This window comes from Mirounga angustirostris, unplaced genomic scaffold, assembly GCF_029215605.1.
Source record: "Mirounga angustirostris isolate CCGP_5_RB_7025 unplaced genomic scaffold, mMirAng1.0.hap1 SCAF_16, whole genome shotgun sequence".
NCBI lineage: Eukaryota > Metazoa > Chordata > Mammalia > Carnivora > Phocidae > Mirounga > Mirounga angustirostris.
In genome coordinates this window covers 41,384,662-41,411,156 of record NW_026991724.1, presented here as the reverse complement: position 1 = coordinate 41,411,156, position 26,495 = coordinate 41,384,662, and the positions used below count along the sequence as shown (strand labels likewise).

The following is a 26,495-nucleotide window of genomic DNA, read 5'->3' as shown; positions in this document are numbered from 1 at the left end:
TGCTCACAGACAGCCCCAGACAGGTCCCCAGGACAGGGTCCAGAGAGCAGGGCATCCTGGGTCATCCTGGCCACTCTGGATCAGAAACCGTGAGGCACAGTCTGCAGCCTCAACAGGCTCCTGGGGCTGTGTTCTTGCAGGTTCTCTGAGGCCCTGGGCCTCCCAAAGCGGAGCCAGAGCTCTGACGATCTTCCCACCCCCTAGTGGTCCAGGGGATGGCCCTTGGTCATCCGAACGTAGAAGGGCACATTTGTTAATGTTCTTCTGTCACACCTAAGAACTGGTGATGAGTGGTCCTGGTTTGGTCTCTGCCAGGTGTCAGAATCTCTCTTCCCATGTGCGAGCCTGAATTCCTCTACTACCCAAACCTGCTCCTTACACCCACACGCACTTCCCAGTCTCACGGATGGCAACTCCAGCCTAGAGGTGTGCAGGCCAGGAATCCGGGACTCACCTCCCACCTTCAGCCTTCTTTCTCACCCCACCCGTGATTGGCAAATCCCATTGACTCTACCTAGACAACGCGTCCCAGATCCGACCACCTCTCACCTACCACCCTGGTCTAAGCCACACGGATGCAGTGCTTACTTACCACACATTGACTCCCTTCAATCTCACATAGCCCTGTGAGATAGGCATAATATGATCCCCATTTCACAGTTAAGGAAACAGAGGCCCAGAGAGGTCACACAGCTCATAACTGGTCCCCCTGCTTTCCTCTTTATTCCTTCATTCCTTCATTCTCAGTTCACATGGGTCACATCACATCAGTCCTCACACCCTAATGGGCTCCCATACCACCCAGAGTAGGGGCAGAAGGCTGGAGACATGTCTGTCCCCTGCTCCTCTCTGGCCTCATTCCCTGCCTTTCCCTCCATCCCTCACTCCCTCTGGCCACAGTCCCAAGCTCCTTGTAACCCTGGAACACACAGGCATACTCCTGCCCGGGGCCTTTGCACTTGCTGTTCCATCTTTCAGGAGTGCCCTTCTGTCAGATATCCTTGTAGCTTCCGCCTCGCCTCCTTCAGGGCTCTGCTCAAAAGTTACCTTCAAGAAGTCCTTCCTGGATCACCCATCATAGAAGAGCAACTTTCTATTCCCAGTCTTCTTTTGCTAGACCTGCTACCTGCCCTGCTTTATTTCTCTCCCTAATCTTATCACCCATGATCCACTACTGATTTCTTTGCTTGTTGATGATCTGTCTTCAACCACCAGCACATAAACTCCATGATGACAGGGGCTAGTTTTTGTTTGTTGCTTCCCCTCTAGTGCCCAGAACACTTGGTAAATATTTGCCGAATGAACGTTTTATAGACCCGAGTGAGCATATTGCACATGGATTTAAGAGGGACTTATGCTGTCCAGGCAGATCGTTCGGAAAAGAGAAGGTGCACCCTTCTGGGCTGGTCCTTGGGCACCTGGGCTCTCCCCAAGGTACTCACACTGCAGTTGGCGGGTGCACCGTGTCACGTGGGGTTGGCTTTCTGGGGGCAGGCAAGTCGCATGTGCGCCGAGCCGTGGCGCATCACGAAGAGTCCGTGAGGGAGGCCAGCCTGTGTAAGAAGCTCCGCGACATTGAGGTCCTGCAGGAGGTGCTGTCCGCGGCGCACCAGCGGTCCCGGCTCAAGGACGCTCAGCACAGGGAGGACGACGACCTGCTGAACTTGATCGAGGCTCCCGACATCATCTGTGAGTGACCTGGGAGCCTGTGGGGGGTGCAGAGGGTGCCCCCATTTCTCCGGAGACACAGCCTTGATCCGCTCATCTGGGAAGGCTTGGGCAGACCCTGAGTTCTCTCTCTGCTCCCTCAGTGCAGGGGCTTCTTTATGGTCTTTGTCGTCAGGGACCTCGTGGTAGCATGTGACCCCCCCGTCTCTCAATATGCCCCCCTCGGTGTCGGGGTGCCCTGCCGCCTTGTTTCTGTCCCCACCTCCCTCAGTACCCCCTTTGCTGACTGTTCTCGCCCGATCCCACCCACCCCCTCCTGGCATTCTCGGGGGTCTACTCTCGCTGGTTTGTCTCCTCTGGATGGTTTCCTTAAAGTCTCATCACCTCCCTGAGGTTCTAGCTGTCGCTTCTAGTCAGGAGACCTCAGAAACTACCTTCGCCTAGATGCTTCTGCTAATGCTCCACCCCCAGATTCCGTCTGCCTCTGGGAATGCACTCTGCTGTATCGGCCTTTTACCTCCAGCTCCAAGGTTTTAAAGCCAAATGCTTCCTTCTTCCCTCCCCTACGCTTGCTCATTCCTGTTCTCTCCTTCCTTCAGTACCAACATTTTCCCTCTTTCTTGTTTTAGGACAAACTTTTTTTTTTATTATGAAATGAGAAGTAAATTTTCCGCTGAAAGAGTAGAGCCAGGGGGTGCAGGGAAAATTTTTACTTTGGCAGTCAAAATTCTTCAAAACCTAGTTTATCATGTGTGCGTGTGTGTGGTGAGAACACTCAAGATCTATCCTCTTGGCGATTTCAAGTAGGCGATACAGTATTGTTAACTGTAGTCACCATGCTGTGTTAGATCTCTAGAACGTACTCATCTTGCACAACTGAACCTTTGTACCTTTGACCAACATTGCCTCATTCCCAACCCCCACTGTCACCCCACCATTCTGCTGTCTGCTTCTAAGTGCTTGACTGTTTTAGATTCCACGTATCAGTGAGATCATGCACCACCAGCACTTTCTAGGCATTTCCAAGATGTTAATTACCATCCGGGGTTCAGGAAGATGGAGGTGAATGGGACAGTTGTTGCTGCCCTTGGGGAGGGGGCTGTTGGTTCTGCCCCAGGAGGCAGGAGTTGGGGGGCCTCTCTGAGAGGTGACTTTATAGTTAAGGAATGACTAGGATCTTTTAAAGAGTTAGGGGAAGGGGTGGCCCAATCAAGGGAACCCCCTTTGTCCATACCTCCTTCCACCCCACTTCCTATACCTCTGTCTCCCGTCTCTGAGGTTCCACCTCAATTTCCAGGGGCCAGTTGTTAGAAACAGAGCCCTGCTCAAGCTGGAACCCTGGGCTTGTCTGTGGTAATGCTGGCGGATATCTACTGAGCATTTGAGGTCTTCCAGGCACAATAGTAAGCACGACAGGTGGAATCTCATTCAACTCTCCCTCCAGCTCTATAGGGAGGGACTAGGATTGCCCTCCTCTTAAAGATGAGCCAGTACAGGCTTTAGGGAAATCAGACTCTTTGCCCCAGGTGAGCAAGCTGGTAGGTGGAGGCAGGAATGGCACTCCATGATTCTCCTTCATGGACACTGGCACCTCCTCGGCCCCTTTGTCCACACAGTGTGCTCTGTGGCCAGGAGGTAGAGATACGACCTCCACGGAGGGAGGAGGGGAACGTGGCTCCTGGCGAGGATGTCCAGGCTGATGGTGCCACTCTGGTAATGGATGGGCACCCTGTTTGAGCCCAACACTGTGTCTGGCAGTTTGTAGAAGCCACAGGGCCATCCTGCAAGTAGAGGGCTGTGTTCTACCTTGGCAGGATCAGGCTTCTTCCTCAGATTTTCTTTTTATGCTGTTCTTTCTGTATACTTAGCCTGTTCTGGGATCCTGTGTTAGGAGCTGACTAGCCTCGTGGTAAGGGTTGGCTTGAGCCTCCCATGAATAGGATGGTGGAGATTTAAGCTCTCAGTGGACACGACCTGACAAACTGACATCCCACTAAAATCCTCATCTCACACGTGAATGATGAAAAGAGGACGCTCATCTCACCCAGGACTGTGTGCTGAGAGGCACGGTACTTCCTCCTGTAATAGCCACACTTGAAATGTAGATGACTTCTTAGTCGGGTTTCATGAGTGCCAAAGGAAGTCTGCTAGAATATATGTACGCTTCTTGAAGGCAGGGGATGTGTCTGATTGTCACTACTCTGTCCCGGCCCCACAGCAAGGTATGGCTCATGGCAGGTACCCAGATGGAAGGTACAGGTGACACTGGGCCAGGGGGTTGACCAGCAGTCCATCTTCTGTACTACTTGTCTAGACCAAGAGGAAGGCCAAGAGACCAGGAGAAAGGTCTGCTTCTCTTCCCTTTGGAAAAAAGACTTAGGCTTGAGTTTTCAAGGATCACTTTCAGTTACAGAAACATTTACGCTTTTCCTTTTAATATTCTTTTCCAGCTAAAACTGAGCAAGAGGTTGAAATTATATTGCCACAATTCTCCAAGGTGACAGTGACAGACTTCTTCCAGAAGCTGGTATGTTGAATGCTTATTTCATAGTGACTCAAGGGGACAGCTCATATAAGTTGGAAGTATGTAAAAGGCTATTTTTAGATCATTTTAGATTTTTTTTTAAGTAGGCTCCATGCCCATTGTGGAGCCCAACACATGACTTTGAGATCAAGACCTGAGCCGAGAGATGAAGAGTCGGATGCTTAACCGACTGAGTCACCCAGCGCCCTAATAATATTATTAGACTTTTTAAATTAGAGACTTGATATTAAGATGGTTTTTAAAAAAGATTTTATTTATTTATTTATTTATTTATTAAGATTTTATTTATTTATTTGAGAGAGTGAGAGAGCACAAGCAGGGGGAGCCCCACAGGGGTGAGGGAGAAGCAGGCTCCCTGCTGAGCAGGGAGCCCAGTGCAGGATTCATTCGATCCCAGGATGGCGGGATTGTGACCTGAGCTGAAGGCAGACACTTAACCGACTGAGCCACCCAGGTGCCCCAAGATTTTATTTGAGAGAGAGAGAGTGCGTGCATGGGAGCAGGGGGAGGAGCAGAGGGAGCGGGATAAGCAGACTCGTGCTGAGCGCACAGCCTGATGCAGGAATCAATCCAGGACCCTGAGATCATGACCTGAGCCCAAATTAAGAGTTGAACGCTCAACCAACTGAGCCACTCAGGCGCCCCTAAGATGACTTTTTAAAGAACATTTTCTTGGGGTGCCTGGGTGGCTCAGTCGGTTAAGCGTCTGCCTTCGGCTCAGGTCATGATCCCATGGTCCTAGGATCGAGCCCCGTGTCAGGCTCCCTGCTTAGTGGGGAGTCTGCTTCTCCCTCTCCCACTCCCACTACTTGTGTTCTCTCTCTCTCTGTCAAATAAATAAAAATCTAAAAAAAACCCCAACATTTTCTTTAAAATATATTAGCTATTTTAGAGAAAATGGCAGTTAATGTTCTTGTTTGACTGCTGTAGCACGTATTGTCCCTAGTGGTGTCATTGGTCTCCGAACAAGGCCGAGTGACATCTGCAAGGACAAGGTGACATTTCCTGTAGCTTTCAAGTGCCTGATTCAGCCTTCAGATCCTACACCTAATGATGCTCTGTTCCAAAGGGCCCCCTATCGGTGTTTTCGGCTAACAAGAGATGGACGCCTCCTCGAAGCATTCACTTCACTGCAGAAGAAGGGGACTTGGGGTTCACCTTGAGAGGAAACTCCCCCGTTCAGGTCCACTTCCTGGATCCTCACTGCTCTGCCGCGGTAAGCGTGTGCCTCTCTAGATCAGGAGAAAAACTCACCGTTGCCTTGGAAGCAGTCAGACCAGTCACGTACGAAGAAAGCTACCCAAACAAATCTACCTGGGTGTAGGAATGAATTTAGGATTCCTTTGTGTAAAAGGTCTGACTGTGAAAGGCCTCTTGCGGGTGCTACCTGCCCAAAGAGCAAAGGATTCACGCGTGCTGTCGATTTTGTTCATGTACTTGGGAACTGATCCAGGGATTGGAATGAATAGAACACTGACCTTCCTGTAAATCCTACGTTTGTAGCTGGCAGGGGCCAAGGAAGGGGATTATATCGTTTCCATTCAAGACGTGGATTGCAAGTGGCTGACGGTGAGTGAGGTCATGAGGCTGCTGAAGGCGTGTGGCAGGGACGGCGTGGAGATGAAGATCGTGAGCCTGCTGGACTTCACCTCGTCCATGGTGAGTGCTGACAGGCCGGCAGGAAACAGAGTTGTAGAGTGAAGCCGGCGTGAGTCCAGCCCCAGGGGTGTGCCAGGCCCTGCACCTCCTGCCTGCATTGGTGACCTGACGACTGGACTCCTAAACTCGTCCTTGCTGGGATGTGCTCACCTGGGGCCAGAGATCATTGGAAAACTGTAAAAAAAAAATGCTGTAGATGAAAGAACCACTTGATTTATTTTTCTCAATTTTTTAAAAGATTTTATTTTTTTATTTATTTTTAAAGACTTTATTTATTTGAGAGAGCAAGAGAGAAAGAGAGAGCAAGCATGAGCAGGGGGAGTGGGAGAGGGAGAAGCAGGCTCCCCGCTGAGCAGGGAGCCCGATGTGGGACTCGATCCCAGGACTCTGAGATCATGACCTGAGCTGAAGGCAGATGCTTAACTGACTGAGCCACCCAGCATCCCTAAAGATTTAATTTAGAGAGAGAGAGAGCGTGAGAGTGAGTGAGCGGCAGAGAGAGAGGGACCAGTAGGGGGAGAGGGAGAGAATCCCAAGCGGACTCCCCGCCGAGCGTGGAGCCGGACACGGGGCTCTATCTCACAACCCTGAGATCACGACCTGAGCCAAAACCAAGAGTCAGATGGTCAACCAACTGAGCCACCCAGGCACTGCCTGATTAAGTTCTTTTTTGATTACAAAAGTAATATGTACTCATGGTAAAAAAAAAATACTGAAATGGTACAGAATGGTACCTTAGACACTTCCCTCCATAACGGTACTCATGTATTCATTCAACAGATAGTGACTGAGCATCTGTGTGTGTCAGGCCCTCCCTTGGTGTTAGAGCTATGGTTCATCTAGTCTGATGCGGTCCCTGCCCCCATAGAGCGGGCACTAAATACGCAAATACGTGGTTGTGATTCTGATAAGTACAGTACAGAAAATACGATGTGTAACGTGACAGAACGTCTGGAGGTGGGGGACGCCTGGGTGGCTCAGTCATTAAGCGTCTGCCTTTGGCTCAGGTCATGGTCCCAGGGTCCTGGGATCGAGCCCCGCATCGGGCTCCCTGCTCCGCGGGAAGCCTGCTTCTCCCTCTCCCACTCCCCCTGCTTGTGTTCCCTCTCTCGCTGTGTCTCTCTCTGTCAAATAAATAAATAAAATCTTAAAAAAAAAAAAAACAAAAAAGCAAAGAACGTCTGGAGGCAGGAGAGGCTCCTCTAGAGAGGGCTTGTACCGAAACAATGAGTGACAGGGACGAAACCCCCATTTGAGGAGGTGCAAGAGGAGCCTTCTGGGCAGGGGGACCAACAGGTGCAGAGTCCCTGTAGCAGGAAGAAGCTTCTCCTGTGGGAGGATCTGAAAGAAGGCCTTCCAGCTGGAACATGGTGACAGGGAGGGAGTGACAGGAAGCGAGGTGGGAGGGAGGCAGGGCCTCATAGGCAGCGGTGGGAGTTTGGAAGCCATTGAGCCTCTCGAGAAGGGGAATGATGTTTATTTCAGAAGGACATCTTACGTCTTGTTGCCTGGAGGCTGGCTGGGCAGCAGTAGCGGGAGCTGGCTAGGGCAGGTGCCCGGGCCAGCGAGCTTAGCAGCTGACGTTAGGGCGGGTGACGGCGGAGGGAGGGAGAGGTGCATGTGCCCGAGATGTGGTTTTGGAGGTAGAGCTGACAGAGGTTTGTAGATGATTTGTGTAAAAAACATCCTGGAGAGAAAAATGACTCCCCGGGTTTGGGCTTGAATGAAGGCACCGTTTTTTGTAATGACGGGGAAGAGGGCAAGGGAGGGAGAGGAGAGAGGAAACAGAGTTGTACCGTGAATGTTTCACATGATGTTAGACGCCCAAATGTAATGTGAAGTAGGCAGCTGGATGTCCACATCTTCAGTTCAAGGGAGAAGTCAGAGCTAGAAATAAACATCAGAGAATCACCAACACAGAGATGATATTTAAAGCTGTGAAGAGAGTAAATGGAATTACCCACGAGGGGCTGAGGGTCAGGGACTCAACCTGGAGACACCGCAAGCATCTGGAGGTCAGTTAGAAGAGAAGCAGGCGCAAAGGAAGTTGCGGAGCGGCATTCAGAGAGGATAAAAAGAAGCTTCTGGAATCGAGAGAAGAAAATCCTGCCAAGAGAAAACGGTCGATTGTGTAGAGTACAGTTAAGAGATGGAGTTGTGTTTATTATATTTGACAGCAGGACAAAAGGACACTTCCCATGGAGAGATGGAAACAACGCTGATGAGAGAGGCCTGGAAAGTGAATGGATCGTGTGAGTCCTTTGATAAGAAATGTCCAGAACAGGCTTATCCATAGAAGCACAATGTAGAGTAGAGGTTGCCAGGGACTTGGGGGGTCAGGGAATTGGGGGGTAACTGCTGATGGGTTTAAGGTTTCCTTTGGGAGGGGAAAGAATTGTTCTGAAATTAGGTGGTGGTGGTGCTTGTACAACTCCGCATAGACTCAAAGCCACGGAGTGGTATTAACATAGTGAACTTTAAGGTATGTGAATTATATCTCCATTTAAAAATGAAAGAAGATGAAGTCGGACTCACAGAGCATCTTGGGGGAAGGGATCATTGAGAAATGGAATTTTTAGGGGCAGAATCTATAGAATTGCTGGGCAAGGGATCAGGGTCCCAACCAAAAACAAAAGAAGGTTGTCCAAAAGCAGGATAAATAAGAGAGCTGGGCTCAGAACCAGAGGGTTGGGGCGCGCGCATGTGTGTGTTGCCCAGCATATGGTGTGGCTTTACAAGGAGAAAGGTTTGTCTTTCCATTCTGTAATAACTTGGAGCCAGGCTTGTGAAGGAGCTGAGGTAGACGTAGAAAGCAAGACTTTCTAGATGCAGACTGCGTGAAAAGGAATCCTGGCTTTATCGCCCGTGGTGACCATGGGCATCAGGGACTGGTTCTGAGCTGCAGGAAGATGGCGAGGTGGTGCCTAGCATGGGATATGTGTCTTTCACAAGAGGTGTAATAATAACCATGATAGGGTTATTCTTGTCACCCAGCGAGGCCTTAGACAGTGGCAACCGAGCGCCGAGTTTTTAACTGCTGGGCCTTTGCTCCAAACAAAACCAGATAATGAGAATAAAGCCCAGGGACCTAGCTGAACAGATGATCTGCTCCGCAGTCTTTGGATTGCGGTGGGGACCCCCGGCACTCCTCCATGGGGCACGTTTGGAATACTGCTGATGTAGCGGAGAGACCCCAGGCCTGGAATTGGGCCCTGCCTGCTGGAAACCAGCTGTGTGGCCTTCAGCAAGTTAGTACCCTCCCTAGGATTGTTTCCTCATTTGTACAAAGTGGAATGAGTGCCAGGCTCTCAAACCGGGCTCCCTATTGCTGTGAGTCAGAGGGGTGCCTGGATTATTTGGAGAATGGGTAATGGGGAGCATGGTGCTTGAGGACAAGAAAAAAGGGAGTGGCAGGAAGGGAGCAGACATGGAGGCGTGAGCTGGGAGGGGGACATAGGGAAAAGGGAAGCTTTTCAAGGGTGGTGGTGGTAGTCGTGTGGGTATGTGTGGGTATCGATAACACAGTAAAGGTCGGGGAGGCAGGAGTGCAGGATGGAGGACATACCGGGAGGAGGGAGTGAGAATCAGGCACACAGAAGGATTTGTCCTTAGGAACAGATGCTATTAAGTATAGCACAGTACTATCAGGAGGACATGTGTGGGGCCTCAAGGAGACATCTAGGAGAGAAGGAATGAATTTACTAGGACAGCCTTAGGAGTACCAGGTAATGAGGTGCCCTGTAGAGGTTTGAGGCCAGGGTTAGGGTTTCAAGGGAGACCAGTCGGCTTGGTAAACATCCCCCAGTAACGTGCAGCCCTTTGGGTACAGGCCTGGGGGGAGGCAGAGGGTGGAGTTTAACTAGACTTGGCATTCGCTGGTTGAAGTATGGGAGAGGATCGAGGGTGTTTATAAGAGAATGGTCATAAAGATGCATAATGGAGTTTAAGCAGGTTAGGGTTGAAAAGTGTTTGCAGGCATGAAATCTACATCCAGGACTATTTATTATTGTTTTTAATGGGAGCGCGCATGCATGTCTTGTAGAGTATGCTGGGAGTAAATGGCAGTTTTATAGAAAAGGAAGAGACATCTTCATCCAAAGGATCTAGACTCGAGAGGGACAGTTTAGAGTGAATACCCCTTCCCTTCTTTATTGTCCCACCTCTCAAATGCCTTGATTTCTATGATGACTATCATCCCCCACCACTTTAGATATGTAGTACGTATATTTAAAGGCCTGGTTTCGGTGCCTGGAACATAGTAGATGTTCAGTAAACATTTGGTGAACAAAGCAACTCCAATGTTAGGCAAACCTTGGAAGCAGGGGATAACCCACATGGAAGATTCTGGAAAAGTATCTGCAGCTTTCCTATTTGAACCCTACATGGTCCTTTAAAAGTTAATAGTAGTGCTCACTGGGCAAAGAGTTTCAGCTGGGGAAAAGGAGAAAGTTCTGGAGGTGGACGGTGGTGATGGCTCCACAGAAGTTGAATGTACTTAATGCCACTGGACTGTACCCTTGACAGTGGTTAAAAGGGCCAATTTTAGGTTATGTATATTTCCTCAGTTTAAAAGATAGGGGGGAAAGGTTACTAGTTTCCTCACCACAGATTCCATATTGTCTATAAAGAGAATGAAGTTGATCTATACCTACTGGCATGGACTGAAATCCAAGGTATGTTCATTAAGTGAAGAAAGCAAGAGGCAGACCAGTGTGTAGTGTCTTCCTTTTCGGGAAAGACAAACGGTGACGTATACCTATGCACACATCAATACCTGGATCGGAACATCATCTCTAAAAGTGTAACAGAGGGCACCTGGGTGGCTCAGTCTGTTAAGCATCTGCCTTTGGCTCAGGCCACAATCCCGTCAGAATCCCAGGGTCCTGGGATCAAGTCTTGCATCAGGTTCTGTGCTCAGTGGGGAGTCTGCTTGGCCCTCTCCCTCCTTTCCTCCCCCATGCTCATGCTCTCTCTCACTCTCAAATAAATAAATAATTTTTTTTTTTAATTAAAAAAATAAAAGCAGAATAGTCATCGTGCTTACTTCAGGGGAAAGGCCTGGAAGTCAAGGTGCGAGGGATGCCCTACTCTTTAGTATATGTATTTTCATATTGTTGAGCATGAGTCTTATTTTTACAAATAGAATAAGAACCTTAAAAAGCGAGTCCTACTGCTAGCCTAAATTACTACTACTGAGTCTATTCCTTAAAAATTGTCCTTGTTTTTAAGAACCGGATTCTATGTAAGCGTTAATTCACTCGAGTTCCAGAATTATATCAACTTAATTTTAAAAAGGATTCTGTAAGTGCAAAATGTGAGCCTCAGACTTTGCGGTCACTAATCAACTATCTTGAGGACTTCTAACACCGTTTCTCGTCTTTCCCATGTGCAGCATAATAAGTGTGCAACATACTCTGTGGGAATGCAGAAAACCTACTCCATGATCTGTTTAGCCATAGATGATGATGATAAAACTGATAAAACCAAGAAAATCTCAAAGAAGCTTTCTTTTTTGAGTTGGGGCACCAACAAGAACAGACAGAAGTCGGCCAGCACCTTGTGCCTCCCGTCAGTTGGGGTTGCGAGGCCTCAAGTCAAGAAGAAGCTTCCCTCTCCCTTCAGCCTTCTCAACTCCGAAAGTTCTTTGTACTAATGTGAGGAAACAAAAAACGTCCAGGCCCCAGATGTCTCCGGTGCTGACCAGGCCTTCCTATTTGTGCCACAGTGGAAAATTTCTAAATATTCGCAAATCCCATTTTGTCACTGGGTAAACTCACAATTGGTAGGTCTTCATGAATGAAAGTAACAAGAAACCTCAAGAAATTGGGGAGTGTCACCATATTGCTGCAAGTTATTTATTATATAAAGTATTGTAAATAGAATGGTGTTGAAAATGTGGCTATTTTTAACGGCTGCAGTGACAATTTGTAGTTACGATCAGAATTAAATAGGGTTCCCTCTCTTGGTCCTACTTGTAATCATTTCTAGCCTTGGGTAATAGATCATTCCTTAACTCGGAATTCAGATGACCCCAAATTAAGGCAGGTCAAGGAACTATACCGATTTAGTTATATTACTAAGTTAGTATTATTAAGAAATGTTCCAAAGAACTGCTTCCTAAGGGGAATTCATGAACCTAAAATGGTAAGATTTTACGATTATTTCTACATAATATGAATGCTGTTGCCAGATAAAGTCTAGTGACAAATCTGTCATAACTTACCAGATAAAAACAAAACAAAAAAACTACACACAATTTAGGAACAGTGTTGCTTCTAGTCTGATGTCATTTACAAGTTGCTAACACAGTGGCAGTGTTAGATGGGGATGCTATCTACAAGGTAGACAATATGCTGTTTGATACTCAAAACATTTTTGTTTAAAGTAGAAAATACATAATTATATATTTTAAGAGTCTTTAAGATGGGTTAGAAACATTTTATAAGGTAAAGATGTAAATGATTCTAGTTTAAAGCTCTATTTGACTTTTTAAAATGACATTCTTACCTGTCAATTTCTCTTGACATAAGGTGGATGATGCCGTGATTCTTGTAAGATTCACGGTTGACATAGTACAAGTTATACAGTTAAAAAAAAATAGCATTGTAATCTATTTTTGAGAATTAACAAGAACGTAAATATTTTCTAGTGTGCAATATCAAAAGGGAAGCAACCATATTTGGGAAAGTGTATCCACTACTGTTAGGGACATTTTGTATAAATATTTAAATAAACATACTCATTTGCCTGAGTTAATGGTTTTTTGGTTTTTGTTTTTTTTTTCACTTTTTTCCTACTTATTTCACTCCTCTTTCAAATTGTTTCTACCCTAATGCACAAAATGTTCTTATGGTTTGGTCTTTTATAATGACTAACATTTCACAAAACAGCACTTAGAGGGGTTTCAAATTACCTTAGTATCTTTGAAAACATATGGCATCTTTAAGGGCATTTTTTTTTAATTTAAATTCCGTTAATTAACATATAATATATTATTAGTTTCAGAGGTACAGGTCAGTGATTCATCAGTCTTATACCCAGTGCTCATTACATCATGTGCCCTCCTTAATGTCTATCACCTAGTTACCCCATCCCCCCACCCCCCACCCCCTCCCTTCCAGCAACCCTCAGTTTGTTTCCTATGATTAAGACAAACTCTTGTGGTTTGTCTTCCTCTCTGATTTTATTTTTTCCTCTCTTCCCCTATGACCCTGTTTTGTTTCTTAAATTCCACATATGAGCGAAGTAAATGGTATTTCTTTGTCTGACTTATTTCGCTTAGCATAATACCCTCTAGTTCCATCCACATTATTGCAAATGGCAAGATTTCATTTTTTTTTTTTTTGATGGCTGAGTAGTAGTCCGTTGTGTATATATACACCACATCTTTATCCATTCATCTGTTGATGGACACCTGGGTTCTTTCCATAGTTTGGTTATTGTGGACATTGCTGCTATAAACATCGGGGTGCACGTACCCCTTCGGATCCCTACATTTGTATCTTTGGGGTAAATACCCAGTAGTGCAATTGCTGGGTCACAGGGTAGCTCTATTTTCAACTTTTTGAGGAACCTCCATACTGTTTTCCAGAGTGGCTAAGTGCATTTCTTTTTTGAGTGGCTGACTACCTTTTCATCCCCACGCGGGGCTCTCCTCTCTGGATGCATCTGCCCTGCCATTTTCCTCTGTCTCTTCCCACGGTTGGGCTATACACTGGCAAACACATTCTTTTCCTCCATACACACTGGCTTTCTACCTTTAAAAGGGAACTCCAAACTCCAGGCTGTGTTGAGAAGACATGCTCAGTGACTATGGACAAACTGTGCTGCTACCAGGAAGGGGGAGGGAGGGAGGAAGGAAGATAAAAGGCAGTACAATTGTTTATTTACACTGGCAACACCCTCAAAACAGTAATATGAAGACCACATTGCAAGAACACGGGCTCTGCCACCAGGAACAAGGGGTTTATGGTACACAGCACAGCGCTGCATTGTAGGTTTGTTTCCTTTAGATGGTCACATCTACCTCCTGAAATCTGATTAGACCTTTCCATGATAGACACAGGGCAATATGCCCGGGCCGGCTTTTTGTTGAATTTGAGAGTCCCTTATTCAACTCTCTTAGGAAGGTCCCCATGGGCCCTCTCTCTCTTTTTTTAAAGATTTCGTTTTTGTTTTTAGATTTAGTTTATTTTTATTTTTAAAGATTTTATTTGACAGAGACACAGCGAGAGAGGGAACACAAGCAGGGGGAGTGGGAGAGGGAGAAGCAGGCTTCCCGCTGAGCAGGGAGCCCGACGTGGGGCTCGATCCCAGGACCCTGGGACCATGACCTGAGCTAAAGGCAGACGCTTAACGACTGTGCCACCAGGTGCCCCTGTTTGTTTATTTTGAGAGGGAGAATCCCAAGCAGACTCCATGCTAAACATGGAGTCCAATGCGGGGCTTGATCTCAAAACAGATCATGATCTGAGCCCACTTAACTGACTGTACCACCCAGGGGCCCCTGTTTTTTTGTTTTTGTTTTTTAAGATTTTGTTTTTTAAGTAATTGCTACTCCCAAGGTGGGGCTCACTCACAACCCCGAGATCAAGAGTCACATGCTGTATGGACAGGCGTGCCCTCCACACCTCCTCTTCCACTAGTAGAGTGAGGGCCGGGCTATCGGGAGCCCCACTAACTTAAACGCCCCAACCCAGAGAGCAAGGCAGGGCAACTGGCAGCTTCCGTGTAGGCCTCACCCAGTCACTCATTAGGTGCTGCGGCAGGAAAGTCTTTGTTCTCCATTTTTAAATATGAAAATCAAACAAGACCCGGTAGCTTGCGGTCCCAGCTGGGCCGTGTGAAGAACGCTTGAACGTGCTGCGCTACGGCTTGTCCCACGACTGGCTCTAGTTCTCGGGTGGAAGCATTACTTAGTTGCTGGATACTTGGGAACTTCTGAAGCAGAAGGGGAGCTTTAACTTTTCCAACTCCTGGGATGTGTTGCACAGTTCGAAGGAGGGATAGCTCAGGGATCTGAGCCCGTTTCTTACTGAGGAAAGGGTTCTTACTGGGCTCTTTGGTTTGTTCTTGAACCTAAACCAATGGTAAAGGGAAAGCACGTGAGCGCCCTCTAGAGGACTGGCCGTTCTCTTAAAAATTTATGGAAATTTAGTTTTGCCTTTTCCATTTGGTCCAGCTTGATTTACCACTACAAATGTTTTCATACACCATGAATATAATTTTTCAGGCATCAGCAAAATTATTGAAGGATGAACCATATGAGTACACAAAGGACTAAGAACAATTTATTAAAACTTGGATTTTCAGAATGCTTAGGATAAAGCAACACAAACATACTCTGAGGAATTCAAACATGTTCCTGTGGCCCACTAAGAAACAATCCAGTTGTATGGGATTAAATCTTTTTTTTAAAGATTTTATTTATTTATTTGACAGAGAGCGAGAGAGTGAGCAAGCACGCACACACAAGCAGGGGGGAGGGGCAGAGGGAGAAGCAGACTCCTTGCTGAGCAGGGAGCCCAATGTGGGACTCGATCCCAGTACCCTGGGATCATGACCTGAGTGGAGGGCAGACACTTAACTGACTAAGCCACCCAGGCACCCAGTATGGGATTAAATTAAAACTAAACTGGACCTGCTTGGTACAGGACCTGGATAGAGCTTGCCTATCAAAGGAGAAATCCGGTTTTCAGTTAGTGGTGGATATAGGAAGGCAGACGATAGACAGCATTACATCAGAAGAAGTTAGGAACAATGAAGCAAGGGACGCCGCGGAGAAGGAAGAGTGATCTATGAACAACATGGGGCTCCTTCATTTTTCAATTTGGTTCTCAATCCTAGCTGCACATCAAAAGGGAAATTTAAAGTCAACAACACAACATTAATTGATGCTTAAGGCCCTATCCTGACATTCAGATTTTTAATTGGTCTGAGGTAAGGCTCTTGTATCGCTGTTCTTAAAAGTTCCTCAGGAAATTCTAAAGCCCAGCCAAGATGAATAATCAGTGAAGACAATGGAGAATCAGGTTTTTGTTTTCATTCAAAAAAGGATCATCTGATGAAGCGGGGGAAATCGGAGGGGTAGACGAACCATGAGAGACGATGGACTCTGAAAAACAAACAGGGTTCTAGAGGGGAGGGGGGTGGGAGGATGGGTTAGCCTGGTGGTGGGTATTGAGGAGGGCACATTCTGCATGGAGCACTGGGTGTTGTGCACAAACAATGAATCATGGAACACTTCATCTAAAACTAATGATGTAATGTATGGGGATTAACATAAGAATAAAAAATAAATTTAAAAAAAAAAGGGATCATCTGCGGGGCGCCTGGGTGGCTCAGTTGGTTAAGTGTCTGCCTTCGGCTCAGGTCATGATCCCAGAGTGCTGGGATCGAGCCCCACGTCAGGCTCCCTGCTCAGCAGTCTGTTTCTCTCTCTCCCTCTGCCCGCTTGTGCCCTTGCTCTCTCAGATAGATAGATAGATAGATAGATAAATAAATAAATAAGGATCATGTGCTTTGGACTGCAGCTGACCACAGATAAGTGAGGAATACTGTAGACAGGACTGACGGATTGCAACTGTAGCAAGGGCAGCAGCAGGAGTGAAAGATCCGGAAGTCAGGTGAGAGTCGGTAAGGCAGGGCTCCTGCAGCGGAGTAGCAATCAGTACTTACCAACTGGATGAGAAGGCAGGATGCTTCCATCTGGCTGGCCACTGGAAGCAACACCATCCCAAGGTCCAGCACCGTAAACTTCTGTATGGCCGAGAAGTATTGTTCACTCATCTGCGTTTTCTCAACTATTACAATCCCTTGAAGATTACTGGACTTCAAAGGGAGAAAAAAACCCAAACAGTAAACCATTTTGTAACAAAACTACCTTCCAGTTTAAGAAAGCTATCAGTCCAAGAATGCTTGGAATGGCCAATGGTTGTATATAAATTATTCCAGAGGATGGAGGAGGCAGCGGATGGAAGTCAATTTTCCGTTTCAGTGTCTTCAATTCAGTACTTACATTTCTAACCCGAACAAGCCTCTTCCTGTAGCCATTTCCGGCCACCAAATCAGCTTCGGTGACATAGAGAATGCAAGATCTGCTTGACAAGTAAAAATCTACCGGTGTCAGGCCATCCTCAAAAACGATTTTAATTTTCCCTTAGAACACAGACAAGAAAAAGGAGTTCCGTGAGCTCTGGGTGAAAGGCGACAGTAGGTAGCACGTTTTGAAAAAGCTTAGAAGAGGACTTATGCAAAGGGCAGCCCACCGACCTTGCATCCCCTGCACGAGCTGCGACCCGCGCCACTTCTCGTTGGCCACAACATGCCCAAAAGGCACGTGCATGGGGCCGGTGCTCTCAGAGGGGTTCCTGGCCATCGGCGGCCTCGATCTAATAAGGAAAACAAAAGACGGCATTCGAGCAGGCTCTCCCGCACACCGCCCCAGGCTCCCCTCGAAGTCGGGGCCTCTCTGGCAAGAACCCGCTTGCAGTGTCTTTAAAAGACTGAATTATTTGCCAAAGTCTAAGACCCAGGAGATTCCCGTCCTGGTAGCCGCGTCCCTCATTTTCGTCACCTGCTCGCTCCTGGTACCCCCGCTCGGTCTGCGGCACGACTGCTCAGTCTGGTCCGGAGCCAGCCCGGACCCCACCTGGGCCCCTGCCAGAGGATCCTGAGCTTTCACCCGCGGCGCGCCACTTCCGGTTTCCCTCAGGCGCGCTTGCCAATTTTTCATCCTGCCCGCCCTCCACCTCCCACGGCGCTAGATAGGCTATGGCGTCGAGATCGACACCTGAGCTGGCCAATAAGAGAACGGACTACACACTGTTTCCGCCCAGGAGGAATTTGAATGGGGACCACTGGTTGCCAAGAGCGACGGGTGCGGAGTAGCCTTAGCTCTGATTGGTCGAAGCGAAAGCAGAGCCAATGGAAGACGAGGTTGTTGCGAAGTGCATTGCGTAGAAAAAGCGTCTGGGGCTAAGCCAGCGGGAGGGGCTCAGGTTCTAGGGAGCGGTCCTCGCCTGGGAGGATATCTGCACGTCGGTCCAGCCCTGGTTCGGCCACTCCCCGCAGCAAGGATGCTCCAGCGGTTTCACAGGGGCCGCAAGAGCCAGTTTGTAAGTAGATCCGGGGGGCCAGGAGTTAAACGGGGGGGGGGGGGCGCGGTGGGTTGGGATTTGGCCTGAGGTTGAGGCCAGGTGGCAGCACAAAAGGAAGTTGTTTTCCACTCGAGAAGCCCTGATTTTTTTGTGTTCTAAAGCATCCTCTATCCCAGGGTCGGCCTCAGTGAGACAGGAGTCGCTTTGTCTCCCCTGCAACGTTTGCTCCGGTGTCGGGGAACACTCCTGCCCGCACAAACCTACTCCACTGCTGAATATCCCCCAGTGGCAGGTCGTTCTTGAGTCCTCCCTCCGCTACCCACCGCGTAACCCCATCAGCCAAGTTCCATAGATTCTACCCACTAAATATAACCTGCAGCTGTTCCCGCCCCTACCCTGGCTTCCAGCATCTACCTGGCTGCTGCTGCAGCGCCCCACTGTGTCTCTGCTTCCAGTCTTGCCTTTCTCCTAGGACCGTTTTCCGCATGGCAGCCAGGGGCATTCTTTTATTTTACTTTATTTTATTTTTAAGATTTTATTTATTTGACAGAGAGATACACAGTGAGAGCAGGAACACAAGCAGGGGGAGTGGGAGAGGGAGAAGCAGGCTTCCGGCTGAGCAGGGAACCTGATGCGGGGCTCGATCCCAGAACCCTGGGATCGTGACCTGAGCCGAAGGCAGACGCTTAACGACTGAGCCACCCAGGCGCCCCTTAAATTGGACATCTGATCGTGCTGCTGCGCTCCTTAAAACCCAGTGCCTCCAACAGCCACACACTCCAGCCATTTCTTCTATTCGTTTAGGCCTTTGCTATCCCTTCTGCCTGGAATGCTCTCCTCCAACCTTATCATAGCCACCCTGACACTGTAGGCGCCTACTCCCAATTTCATGCCTACCACTGCCTGATGAGCCTTTCCAGGGGCCAATTTCGGTGGGTGTTCCTCACTAAGCCACAGGTTCTCCTTAGTCACGTATAAAAACTCTTAAATGGGAACAATCCCCACTCTTACCCCCAGCGCATTCTTCTAGCCTCTTCTCAGATGCTTCTATATTCCAGCAAACTGGAATACTTGTTAGTTCTAGAACACTGCCACTACTGTCTTGCTTCTGTCCATTGTTCATGCTGTTCCCTCTTCCTAGAATGCTTTTCCACCTCATTTCCCACATGTGAGAGCAGTGGCCATCTTTGATGACCCAGTCTAAATGCCTCTGTGATTTTTTTCCAGCGGGACGTTAGAGGTCCCCTTGCTGGCCCCCAGACCTGGAGGAGCCCTTCCCTCCCTGTGCCATCCCAGCACCAAATTTGTCTTTATCTTTCCCTTGGCACTTTCCATAATTCTGTGTTACGTGATAAGTACTTGGGTGTTTTCCCTCCACATTCTATTACCTTGTCGATGAAGACAAGGTTTCTTCATTGCAGTCCTGGTGTTTTGCGTCTAGTAGGTGTGAATAATGGCTAGTGCCTAGAGAGTGGCTATACTCAGAAACTTCTGAATGACTGCCAGTTGCCTAAAGCCAGATTCTCTGATTTTCATTGCGTGTAGGAACTAGTTTTCGTTATTCTGCATCTTTGACGTAAACTGTCTAAAATCTTCATTAAGCTTCTACACAGTGTGGAGTAATGGGGGAAGTGCTTGAGTTCCAGGTTTGATAAAGACAAGAAAGTTGCCTGCTCTCGGGAAGCTTCCATTCTGCAGGTGGGGTAGTGTGTGCGGGAGTAGGGTCATTGGGGTGGTGCTGTGAGACTGGAGGTCCCAGAGAGTGACTCTGGGGGATGGTCAGGGAAGCCTGTCTGAGGAGGGAAGGATGAGAGGTTCCCCACAATGGGCAGCTGCAGTGGTGTTCCCTGGGTGGGCATACTTGCCTGGCCAGATAGGAATTGGGGATGGCAGGGGGAGGACTGGGTTCCTGGTGGGGTTAGATCCCTGGGTGGCCAGTGCAGGTGTCCCCTTTCAGGCCCCAAGCAGGGTGGTGACAAGACCCAGGTGGTCCCATACACCAGTGACGCTGCTGGGTTTCATTTGTGCAGAAACACATCATCCATGGCCTCCTGCCTGCAGCCAGCATCGCACCGAAGCCGGCTGTGCCCCGCACACCTCCTCCCCGCAGCCCCAACCCTTCTCCAGAGAGACCAAGGTGAGTCTCAGGTGAACAGGCCGTTAGATTCACGTCCTTCGAAATGCTTATCATGGTTCCATAATGAAGCACTTAATATGGTTTCTCTGTGGGATAATGATCTGTCCCTTTCAGGTGTATGGAGTTTGCCCATTTCATAATTGAAGGCGATTAGTAGTTTTCCAGGTATAAAGCATTAAAGCCCAAGTATATAGGTTCATAGTATGTTGAAAGGAATTTGAATTATGCACAGAATTTTCTTTTGAAATACAAGTCTGCCTTTTAAAAGAGCTGATTTTGAGGAAGGAAGGAAGAAGGATGTTCACTCTCCAGGGCCTGGGATTCCCCCATCTTCCAATGCTCCCAACATCAGAGAACTGGCTTTCTTTTATACCTAACACCTCTGCCTAAGTCCTTCTAAGGACTTAGACACAGGAGAATTTTAGACTGTTTTTTATCCATAAAACACATGGATACATGGCTTGGGCTTGACACTTATCAATGAATTGACAGTAAGAACGAATTTCATGCACAGGTAGTTTCTTTGTTTTAGTGTTCTTTTAAACTAGAATATGGTATGCCTCCTGAGAAAAACACTTGTTGCTAACAAGAAGAGCCATTTATTAATGTTTACCCTGAGCCAAGGACTGTTGTAAGTCCTTCAGAAGCATGATTTCATTCTGTCCTCTCAACGACCCTCTGAGAGAGGTCTTGTTGGCCTCTCTAGCTCGGTCCCAAGTGTCACGCATTGGTCCGAAGTCTCACAGCTGTACCCCTGTGGGTCTGTCTGTCCAGCTCTTCAGTGTCTGTGTGACCAACCCTAACTCTGTGTCTTTAGGGCTTCCATGTTTATGTGGCCGCAGTGATAGCAAGACAGTTAGCTTTACCTTCCATCCTCAAGCAGGAAAACCAACACATTTCATTTCATGGCAAGCATGCTGTAGGTTCATTAGAAGACCTCTTGTCTCCTCTGCTGTACAAAAATATCTTCCTGGATTATAATGTTTATAAGCCAAAATAGTCCACAAGGCTTTGGCAAATGTGGTGTATTTCTACATTTTTTTTTATTTGTAGGAAATGGTGTTCAAATTAAACTGAGATGTTACTGTGCTTTATGGGTAGCGTAATAGCGTAAGAATCCTACAGCCATTTACTTCCGTTTCCTCCTTCCCATCCTTCGTGTTACTGTTGCCCCTTCTAATTCCATATGTTATAAATCCCACAATATATTGTTATTATTTTTGACTTTAACAGTCTTTTCTTTCTTAAACCAGTTTTACTGAGGTATGATGGACTTAACAATAAACTGTACATATTTGAAACGCATCATGTTGTGACATATGTTTACATCCATGAAACCATCACTACAATCGAGATAATAAACATATCCATCATCCCCTCAGGTTTCCTTCTGGACTTATAACAGTCCTCAGCTCGGAGTAAACACTAATAAACGGCTCTTCTTGTTAGTGACATGGTACTTACGGAAAAAACAAACACTAAAAATATTTCAAAGTGTTTTTTCTCAGGAGGCATACCATATTCCTTTGTAATTCCTACCTCCTGTCCTTCTCTCCCCTTTCCCATTCCTCTGCCCAATCCACCCTCACCCCCATCTCCTGGCCACCTGATCTGCTTTCTGTCGCATTAGATTAGTCTGCATTTTCTAGAATTTTATACAAGTGGGATTACACAAAATAATTATACCGGCTTCTTTGATTCAGCATAATTATTTTGAGATTCATCCATACTGTTGTGAAAATCAGTAATTCATCCTTTTTATTGCTGAGTAGTGTTCCATCATATGAATAATGAATATGTCACAATTTGTTTCTCCTTTTACCTGTGGACGGATATTTGAGTTTTTTTCACGTTTTATTATTTTAAAAACAAAGCTGCCGTGAGCATTTGTGCACAAATCTTTGTTTTCTACACACACTTTTGTTTTTCTCAGATAAATACCTAGGAGTGGAATAGGTGGGTCATATATACTAGGTGTATAAATACACAGTTAAGTAACTGTCAAACTATTTTCAAAGGTTTTATTCATGTTCTGACCAACACTGTATGAGTTCCAGTTGCTTCACATCCTCACCAACACTTCATTTGGTCAGTAGTGTGTGTGTGTGTGTGTGTGTGTGGTTTCATAATTTTAGTTGACAGTTTTAACTCATACTGCCTGTTGATAGGATTTTGGAAGTGGTGACAGTGCGTAGATAACAATGTATAGACCTTGTCTAGTGAATCTCCATCTTCCTTATGCTTTCTGGACGACCGTATACAGATTTGGTGTGGCCCATTCCTTATTCCTTTGGCCCAGGCAGCTCTGTTGTGCCTGGAGTCCATGTGCACATCAGAAATTCCCAACTCCTTCCTTGCAGATTTCTGGATCTCTCTATCCAAGGGGTCATATTTCTTGAGGCTCCCTCCACAGATGTGCTTATGAATGTAAATTTTGGACATTCTAAGAGTAGTAGTGTAGTAGTATCTCATTGTGGTTTTATTTTGCATTTCTTTAATACCTAAGTTTGTTGAGCATCTTTTGTGTTTATTTGCCATTTGTATATCTTCTTTGGTGAAGTGTGTATTCAAATCTTGTGCTCACTTTTAAAAATTGGGTTGTTTGTGTTCCTAGTACTGTATTTTGAGAGTTCTTTATATATTCTGGATACAAGTCCTTTATCAAATATGAGATTTGCAAATATTTTCTCCCTGTGTGTGGCTTGTCTTTTCATTCTCTTAACAGTGTCTTTCAAAGAGCAGAATTTTTAAATTTTTATGAAGTTCATCATACCAATTTTTTTCTTTTACAGATCATTATTTCAGCATCATATCTAAGAAATCTTTGCCTGACCCAAGGCCACAAAGATTTTCTCCTATATTTTCTTCTAGAAGTTTTATAGTTTGGAGCTTTACATTGAGGTCTATGATCCAATTTGAGTTTATTTTTAAATATGGTGTGGGAGGCACAGATTCAAGCTCATTTTTTTGTATATGGATATCCAGTTGTTCCAGGACCATTTGTTGAAAAGGCTGTATTGTATTAGTTACCTATTATCGTGTAACACTTGACACCAAAACTTAGTGGCTTAAAGCATAAAACAGTCGCATTTTTTATCCCATGTCTCATGATGCTTTTTTAAAAATTATTTCCTCTTTGTGTTTCATTTTGGCTATTTTCTCTTGTTTTGCCTTCAGTTTCACTAGTGTTTTCTTCTGCAATGGGTAATCTGCTGTCTGTCCCATACAGTGTAATTTTCAGCTCCCAAAGCTCAAGTCTTTTTTAATAATCTCTCGTGTTTCTACTTAGCTTTTTGAATGTATGGAATACAGTTATAACTATCTTAATGTCCTTCTCTGCTAATTCTAACATATGCATTCAGTTCTCAGTGGGTTTCTGTTGATTCTTCTCATCATTTTGGGTCGTGTTTTTCTATAATTTTGCATGCCTGGTTATCTTGGATTGCATACTAGACACTGTTGTAAGGGTCACCTTGTGTGCTTAATATTTTTGTATTCCTACAAATCTTCTGGAATTTTGTTCTGGGATGCAGTTAAGTTACTTGGAACTGATTTGATCTTTTAGGTCTTGTTTTTATGATTTGTTAGATACATCTGAAGCAGTGCTCAATCCTGGGCTAATTACTCCCCACTACTGAGGCAAGACCTTTCTGAGGACTGTACTCAATGTCCTGTAGATTATAATTTTTTCCCATCTGTCTGGTGGGTACAGGCATTGTCCCCAACCGTGTAAGCACCTGGAACTGATCCTCTAATTGTTGTGGATGGTTCTTCCCCCAGCCTTGGATAGTTTCCTCACATTCATGCACTGAGGCATGTTTTGCTGAACACCCAGGGGCCGTCTGCAGATTTCTGGAGCTCTCTCTGTTCAGCTCTCTCCTTTCCAGTCCTCTGTCCTGCAAATTCTGTCCGCTCTGCTGTTCCTGGACGCTCAGCTCCGTCTCCACAGCTCAGGAGGTCCACCTGGCTCCACTTCAGCTCTTCCTCCCTGTGCCATGACCTGGAAATTCTCTCAGGCAGTAAGCTGACACAGTTGTAAATCTGTTGTTTTGTTTTGCTTTTTCAAGCGGGAGGGTAAATCCATTACTCTATCTTCCCAGTATTATAGTTTTGAATAATTTGCAAGTGTTCTTAAAATGCCCTTTAAAATCTTTTGTATCTTTTTGGGGGGGCATCTGGGTGGCGTAGTTGGCTAAGTGTCCGGCTCTTGGTTTCGGCTTAGGGTCGTGAGATCCTGGGTCAGGCTCTGCGCTCAACATAGAGTCTGCTTGAGATTCTCTCTCCCTCTGCCCCTCCCACTCGTCTGTGCTCTCTCTCTCTTGATAAAATAAATAAATATATATCTTTTAAAAAATAATTTAAGGGGCGCCTGGGTGGCTCAGTCGGTTAAGTGTCTGCCTTCAGCTCAGGTCATGATCCCAGGGTCCTGGGATCCAGTCCCGCATCGGGCTCCCTGCTTGGCGGGGAGTCTGCTTCTCCCTCTGCCTGCCGCTCCCCCTGCTTGTGCTCTCTCTGTGTCAAATAAATAAATATAAAAAAAAAATAAAATTTAAAAATAAAATCTTCTATATATTTTTATATCTCCCTTTATTGCCCCCCATTCTGATCTTTCATTTTAAAAGGAAACTACTTGAATATAGACTGCCTAGATTAGGGACCTGGACCCATCTCCTATTAGCTAGGAAATCTTGGACAAGTCATTTATGTTTTAGGAAAAAATGGAGATGACAGTAATATCCATTCATTCAGTTGGTGTGATAAAGAAACGAGGCACATTAACAGACGGCGGGCACGTAGTCAGTAGCTACGCACTAAATATGGAACAGAAGGTCACCCTTCAGTAACTCTCGTGTCCTGTTGTTCAGCCTTCGCCTTGCCGGTTTGCGTCTCACCTTCTCCCTGGCATGTTTTTGTGCCTAGATCTGCTCTGGCTGCAGTCATCCTAGCAACAACACTGACCGGCCGGACCGTTGCCATTCCTCAGCCTCGCCAGAGATCCCTGTCTGAGAGTGACACGACCTGCGTTGAAAAGGACAGTTTCATCGAACCCTATGCCACCACCTCCGAGCTGAGGCTTCAGTAAGGACCATATCGCCGGCTCTGCGGCTTCTCTGAGGGAGGAGCCCCAGCTCACGGGTGCTTCTGTGCGCGTGCGCGTGTGGTCAGGACTGGAGCTTAGTACTCGGCTTCTCTGAGGGAGGAGCCCCAGCTCACGGGTGCTTCTGTGCGCGTGCGCGTGCGTGCGCGTGCGGTCAGGACTAGAGCTTAGTACTCGGCTTCTCTGAGGGAGGAGCCCCAGCTCACGTGTGCTTCTGTGCGCGTGCGCGTGTGGTCAGGACTGGAGCTTAGTACTCGGCTTCTCTGAGGGAGGAGCCCCAGCTCACGTGTGCTTCTGTGCGCGTGCGCGTGCGGTCAGGACTAGAGCTTAGTACTCGGCTTCTCTGAGGGAGGAGCCCCAGCTCACGTGTGCTTCTGTGCGCGTGCGCGTGTGGTCAGGACTGGAGCTTAGTACTCGGCTTCTCTGAGGGAGGAGCCCCAGCTCACGGGTGCTTCTGTGCGCGTGCGCGGGCGTGCGCGTGCGGTCAGGACTGGAGCTTAGTCCTCGGGTTTCCATCACCAGGCTCAAAGGGACACTGTCCTGGGACATTGATTGCTTTTGACTCGTATCAGAATTTTCTCTAGAGCGGCTCTTGTGAGATTTTGGCTCGTGAAAGCGCTGGTTTTCGTGGCCGCGCAGAGCCAGCGAAGTCAGGGCTGCCTTCGGCCCCTCACAGGACTCCCCCGCGCCACAGGCTAGATGTGCGAGCTGTCACCCACCGCTGCTTGTGTGGCCCCTCTCTGAACATCCATACCGATTTTACCTTCATTGGCACCCATACTACAACCTTCTCTCTTCTTTAACAACATTTCCTCTGTTGCTTGAGCTGGGCGAGGGCCGACGTCGGGCTGGGCGGTCAGGAAGGTTTCCTCCTCAGGAGGAGCGCATTGAGAGCAGAGCTGAGGCAGGTACAAGGAGTGCCTGGGAAAGGCTCAGGGGCTTGCGGGAACTGGTCAGTGCGGGGCTCGGATGAGCTTTCAAGACCGAGAAGAGGGAGCGTGACACAAGGACACGTGTGAGCAGCTGAAGGAAGATGTTTGTGGCTGGGGCACTTGGGTGAGGGGGGCAGTCATTCAAGATGGCCTGGAGAAGTGGGCAGGGGCCAGCCTGGTGATGCCTTTGGTGTCCTGTTCTGAGGCTTGGTCCTCCCCCCCCCCCCCCCCCCCCCCGGAACACCAGGAAGACACTGAGGGCTTTAAGGGCTTATGGGATGGGGTTGGGTGAATACATGACCAGATTTGCCTTTTATCTGTCATGTTTATTCAATTTTTTTTAAAGGTTTTATTTATT

The 26,495-nt window shown here is 47.1% G+C and overlaps 3 protein-coding genes across 7 annotated transcripts in view; 2 read left to right on the top strand and 1 right to left on the bottom strand.

Moving 5' to 3' along the window:
• Positions 1-12,623, top strand: part of RHPN2 (rhophilin Rho GTPase binding protein 2) — a 59,819-nt gene extending 47,196 nt beyond the window's left edge. Inside the window, exons 11-16 of one of the 2 annotated variants that reach the window (XM_064581933.1) lie at positions 1,495-1,689; positions 4,119-4,195; positions 5,283-5,429; positions 5,717-5,872; positions 8,050-8,124; positions 11,265-11,395. In XM_064581933.1, the coding sequence (XP_064438003.1) occupies positions 1,495-1,689; positions 4,119-4,195; positions 5,283-5,429; positions 5,717-5,872; positions 8,050-8,094 (620 nt within the window). In that variant the 3' untranslated portion in view covers positions 8,095-8,124; positions 11,265-11,395. Of the gene's footprint in view, positions 1-1,494; positions 1,690-4,118; positions 4,196-5,282; positions 5,430-5,716; positions 5,873-8,049; positions 8,125-11,264 lie in introns of both variants that reach the window. The other variant, XM_064581932.1, reaches the window with a different exon arrangement.
• Positions 12,624-13,003: 380 nt separating this feature from the next.
• FAAP24 (FA core complex associated protein 24) lies at positions 13,004-17,588 on the bottom strand. Its single transcript, XM_045890334.3, has 5 exons — positions 17,448-17,588; positions 17,144-17,262; positions 16,890-17,029; positions 16,550-16,702; positions 13,004-14,950 (listed from the first exon to the last, which is right to left on the bottom strand). The coding sequence occupies exons 2-5, from the start codon at positions 17,247-17,249 to the stop codon at positions 14,675-14,677; spliced, it is 675 nt and encodes a 224-aa protein (XP_045746290.1). The 5' UTR covers positions 17,250-17,262; positions 17,448-17,588; the 3' UTR covers positions 13,004-14,674.
• Positions 17,589-17,843: 255 nt separating this feature from the next.
• The window catches only part of CEP89 (centrosomal protein 89), a 74,470-nt gene continuing 65,818 nt past the window's right edge, over positions 17,844-26,495 (top strand). For 3 of the 4 annotated variants that reach the window (XM_064581919.1, XM_045891217.3, XM_045891216.3), the window contains exons 1-3: positions 17,844-17,988; positions 20,001-20,107; positions 25,028-25,186. In XM_064581919.1, the coding sequence (XP_064437989.1) occupies positions 17,950-17,988; positions 20,001-20,107; positions 25,028-25,186 (305 nt within the window). In that variant the 5' untranslated portion in view covers positions 17,844-17,949. The remainder of the gene's footprint in view (positions 17,989-20,000; positions 20,108-25,027; positions 25,187-26,495) is intronic. The other variant, XM_064581920.1, reaches the window with a different exon arrangement.